The 5,427-nt window shown below is 37.9% G+C and overlaps 2 protein-coding genes across 2 annotated transcripts in view; one reads left to right on the forward strand and one right to left on the reverse strand.

Moving 5' to 3' along the window:
• LOC145497288 (mucosa-associated lymphoid tissue lymphoma translocation protein 1-like) overlaps positions 1-2,747 on the forward strand; it is a 4,923-nt gene extending 2,176 nt beyond the window's left edge. Inside the window, exon 2 of the mRNA XM_081477113.1 lies at positions 1-2,747. This exon is cut by the window's left edge and continues 1,207 nt beyond it. The gene's annotated coding sequence lies outside the window, so the exon portion shown is untranslated.
• A 634-nt stretch (positions 2,748-3,381) lies between these two features.
• LOC145497287 (uncharacterized) lies at positions 3,382-5,427 on the reverse strand. The gene has a single exon (XM_081477112.1). The coding sequence runs from the start codon at positions 4,612-4,614 to the stop codon at positions 3,556-3,558; it is 1,059 nt and encodes a 352-aa protein (XP_081333238.1). The 5' UTR covers positions 4,615-5,427; the 3' UTR covers positions 3,382-3,555.

Below are 5,427 nucleotides of genomic sequence, written 5' to 3' on the forward strand. Positions count from 1 at the left end.
AGGGGAAAGTCAAATGGGACTGGAATTCCCGGAAAGAAATCGGAAATTCCAGAGAATGCTGTTCCATTCGTCACACAGGAAATTTCCGGAAACGGGCCGCCGAAATTTTTCATCGAATGGATTAGCTTCGGCGGTATGGGTCACGTTGCTGGATCTTGCTGGACCCAAGTGTAGTTTTCTTTTTAAAACTTTAATTAATCAGTAATAACGATAGCTATAATGACAGCTAGTGAACTATAATACCAGCTGGCTGGTGAAATGTAAACAATGTATCTCAAGAGTGCAGATTCGTTAGAAACAAAACTGGTTCGGTTACTTTTGATGATTCAGCTTTACACCAAAAGGAGGTGAGTGGTTGTTTTTTTGTTAATGGTATACATGCAGCTGATTAGAGAAAGCTGTATCCGATAACTAGGTTTATTTTCCTTTTTTTTTTGTGAAGAGGGTAAATATTGCTGAGGTGGAACTTGTATTAGCTGGTATCCACTGCATCAAAAGAGTGACCTGAATTTTTAACCACTCGATCACAGTGTATTCTATTCCTCAACTTTTACAAAACTTGTTTATTATATATGTTTACATTAGATAATAACGTTTGTCAAGACACAGTTTAATTCACTCCTTGTTCTTTTTGAGGGCTAGAGGCTTAGGTCACTGAATCCAAAGAAAAGTCCATAAAATACCAATCAAAGATGCTGACACACCTGACGTAGGGAGAGAAAGATTCGAACGAAACGCATCCCTCATGCGCGATTGCTTGGCAGTGGAAAACAGCTCTTTCAACTTGATAAACTTTCAAAGTTGTTTCCAGTCACTTTATTGAAACCACAATGACATCAGATGGCTTACACTAATTAAAGAAAGGACTTATACTAAATTAATTGACGAATTACTGAGGACTTAGTACATAGAGGATATTCCACGATGGCGAGAAAATATGAATTTAATTTGAAAAGACGTAAAATTCATATCTTTGAGCTAACGTGTAATGTTCTTTTTATTATATAGACATACTGATGACGGCGTTTTTGACGATTTTCCGAAGATTTTCGACCACTTTCTGAAAATTTACGAAGATTCTCCAAAACTTTTCCGAAGATCACACGAACGTTGCCGAACATTTTCCGAAAATTTTCAAGGATTACCGAAGACTGCCGAAGACTTTCGAGGTAGACGCGAAGATGCTTCGATTTAAGAGACACGCTTGATATCAGTGAAATCATCGATATCTTCACTAGTGAGGATATGGAATATATGCCACTTGAGTCCCGGATGTGGTTTCGTATGAATTTCACGAGTGATGTATTTTCCAGTAAAACACTCGTGTCTATGTAATAAAATCTAATAACAGTAACTAAATTAACTTTAAATAATTACGACAATCGGTCTTACAAACTTAAATCCATGCAGAAAGCAAATAAACCCAATCTTACATATTTCAAATGACAATTCTTAAGGAATTTATGAATGCTGTAAGAGAGCTAAATTTGTGATGCACAGTTTTCTATGATTCACTGTAATAATTTTAAGATTTAGGACTGTTTAATGTTTATTTATTGATATAGTTAGATCGAATGTTAGTCATTAATTGATCATGTATGTTTTTTCTTTTTTTCTTTTGATATTTTTTCTTTTTTTTTTTACTGTATTGCTGGGGACCTAATCAGCCTCATCAACTCGAGTTTAAATAAAGTTACTTACTTACTTAACCAGACTTAACTTGCAAGAACAATTTAAACTTCCATTGGTTACGCCCAAGGTTAAAGCAAAATATAAGGACGGCTATACACTTGGTTTTTAGGACGATTAGTTCACGACGAACAGGCTAGAAGCGTTCTGATTGGAATAAAGAATTGCACCAATGTCTTTCGTCAATAACGGCCCTCGCGCTAGTTTAAGTTATATACCTACTAACTAATGAATCGATTTATTTCTTTTTACTTATGTTGTTTAAATGATATATATGCGTATATTTATTGTAATCCATAGTGCTCAGTACAATATAGCAAAACTCAAGCGGTGAGTTAACTAACTAAAGTTGTCCACTCCAAAAGTTAGAGGCTAGTAGTTATTTTTGGACGATCTAATTAAAAAGGATTTTTGTTATTTACTTTTTTATCTAAAGATAGTCACAGCTTTTGAGCCTAAATAATTAAAGTACGTTTTGACCGCCAACACAGGTAAAGTAAAATTTGGTAGGCTGCACCGAGTTGTCCATACCAACAGAGCTTTATCGTGGTTTCTGTTGCATTAATCTACAAGGGGAATTCTCTCTCTCCAAGATCAGATGCTAGTCCATCGCAGTGTTACTCCCTCCCTCTCCCACCGCTACTTTAAATTTGCGAACACCCATTTATACACCCGATTGGAGAGAGGCACTGCGATAGTAAAGTGTCTTGCTCAAGAACACAACACAACATTACTGCGTTAAACCTTGGGGTTAAACCTCGTCGAGGGCTCGAACCCAGACCGCTAGATCATGACCCCGTTTATTCTACTGAAACTACTAAAACTCAGTATTAGCAGTACAAACACTGACCGACACCCTAGCCAATGGTGTTATGGTAACGAAACTGAAACGATCGTAATTCTGCGGTCAAACCTTACCAAGTGCTCAAATGCAAAATACATGACCTCGACAATTCAAGATGAAAATCTGTCTAAAACGTTTCCTTTCTATAAAATGTATTAAATTTTTCTAATAGAATCACTCCGAGTAAACTCAAAATTAATAACAAAAAAAAAAAGCTCTTTACCTTCTTTGGCTAATTTTATCTTATTTTCACTTATCTCCAGATACCCTAACACCGTGAACGCAACGATTAAGTTTAAGATTAAGAAGGTGTCGCGAAATTTTATGTTCTATTTCTGAGTAAAATTCATAATTCAATGAACTCTTCTTTACACATTTGCTTATGTTAACTCTGGGATAACGAGCCAAGACAATATTACACACTGGAGTATTAGATAATGCATTTCCAGACTTTTGATTTGTGTAGCAGCCGTTGGACGAAGATCGATAAAAATGATTTTCACGTTCGCTTTTGAAGAATTACATTAGCATAATTAACCGATACGTCGTGGTCGTCAGTGAATTAATTGTTTAGTTTACACGTGGAATAACGATTTTACTGTTATTTTAGAGAGCAAAATCTTCACTATGTTAAAATTAATGTTTGAAACGAAGATCTTATTTTTCCGGAAACCTTGGCCTGATAAACTGTGAAGTCAATTTCCCCATGTAAGGATTCCCACTATCGTGTTTTTTAGACACGTCAACAAACGTGAATTTTAATGGCTTTACATGCGAAAAATAACATAGTGAAATTTTCCCTGAGGACACTGATGTTCACTTTTTCCGCAGAAGAAAGCCGTCGAAGACTTTCTTCTATTTTATTTTGCGCACGTAAGGCCATTAAACAAGTGTGAATGGTACTGTAACTGTGACTTTTGAATTCAATTTCACAACCATTAAACCACTATAGGATTATTTCAGTATTATAATAACATCAGTATGAATTTAAAGTTTCAACTTTAAATCTAGTACGCAAAAGATCAAACATCATTCAGCAAGTGCCTGTATGGAATAATAGGCTGGTGCCGAGATACATTCACACAAAACGAAGGCGACTCTAAGAGAGTACGGATCGGATGCGTGTGTAACATTTTGAATATGACGTGATTTCTTAGCGTTGGTGGCGCCTCTTGCTTAATCCTCGCTATAAATTCATGCAATATTCGAATGATACCATTTGCCGATCTATCATACTCTCGATGTTTGGGATTGCCAGCTGTTACAGGAGAAAACAGAAGTGCTTGGCCGCCAAATTTGACTTCGACTACCATCATAGTGTTTCGGTTACAGCAATACATGCACCCGCGTTCGTATTGTGTTGGATAGGGAAGGACATGTTCAACAGCTTTATGATGGAAAGCGTTAAAGAGGCCGTCGAATACCACAGTAGGTAGAACAAGAGATGATTCATTTATACCACATAAATCTCTCCTTCTCTTAATGACAATGTCTGCTCCGTTACTGTCCTTGTAATCCAACACACCCACTGCTGGCTCGTAATCTAGCAGCCACTTTTCCACAGCTCGGAACGGCGACATCTTAGTCATGTTGGCGGGTGTAAACTCGTTGTACTCGAGAAAGGTGTCGTCGTTCAAAAATATGTAATAATGATATCCTGGTCTTCTATCCATTGCGGCAAAAAAGAGTACGTTTCGTCCTGATGCAAAGAGGGTGCTCGGGTCAAACAAATAAGTGATGTGTGATTTATTGTTATCTTGGCACTTGGCAAGGAAACTTAGCACAATCACATCACAGTTACAGGTCTCTGGATCGCCAATCTGAGAAGAAGAGGATAGGTTTCGAGGAAGGCACTGCTCGGTTTCTGTTAGATAAATAAATGGCTTTTGAGTTGTGCTTCTTTGTGCTGTATAATCGTGAAGCTTCGAGATGTAGGCGAAAAATTGAGTCGATGAATAAAAGTTAGTGTCCTCACTAAATCCGATCATGTGTTGTACGGTTTCTTCGGTATGAAGGATCATGCCAACGATAATAATTGAACTCAGCGCCAGTGCAATTAAAAAAACGCTTTTAAAGTTCATTTCACTGTAGTGTTTAACGAATCCTGCCCCAGAGAGAAGTGTCTAACAAGAAGCTGGCCGGGCGGTGTGTTCATAATTAATTATGGCTTTTTAAAATGAGAAAAATAAAATAAAATAGTTACTGGATGTCTACGATCTCTTAGAAACAAAAGTTAGAGTCGTCGTTCTTAGTTCATCATGGCATCCAGTTCCATATAATGGTAAAATGGATTTTAATGGCTTCATTGCAGAATAATTATTGTTTTTGTGGTTGAAATCTGTCGTGGAAATTTCGGATCGAAAAGAACCCAGGACCAAAAAAGAAACGAAAACTGGACATTACTTTTTCTTGCCCTGGAGGTATTCTAACATCTTGATAAAAGTGAAACCAACCAATATCAACGCCAGGACTTGAGCCAGGACTCGAGCTAGGAATCGAGCCAGGCTCGGGGACTCGAGCTAGCACTCGAGCCAGGACTTGAGCCAAGAATCAGGCGGGGACGTGGGCTTGGACTTGGGAAAACCTTAAATAACAAGGGCCGGACCCAGGTTAGACATTTCGAGAAATTTTATGTAAAAGTAACAATGGCCGAGACCAGGTTAGCTCAATATGTACGGTTAAAACGTGTTCCGGTTTGCGTGCGGTTTAATAGCACCACTCAGCTTTGCTTTCGGTTAGTCTCACCCCGGTTTGCTTGCGGTTTATTCCACTCGGGTTTGTTCGTGGTTAGCTTCAATTTCGCGGATCGCACAACACGTAGCAAAAATAAAAATAGTAAAAATTAAAGAAGACCCAGCTCGAGTACCGGCTCGAGTTCTCACTCGACTACTTTG

This window comes from Orbicella franksi, chromosome 9, assembly GCF_964199315.1.
Source record: "Orbicella franksi chromosome 9, jaOrbFran1.1, whole genome shotgun sequence".
Classification (NCBI taxonomy): domain Eukaryota; kingdom Metazoa; phylum Cnidaria; class Anthozoa; order Scleractinia; family Merulinidae; genus Orbicella; species Orbicella franksi.

Coding starts and splice junctions, on each gene's coding strand:
- LOC145497287 (XM_081477112.1), bottom strand. CDS start 4,614: ATGAACTTTAAAAGCGTTTTTTTAATTGCACTGGCGCTGAGTTCAATT.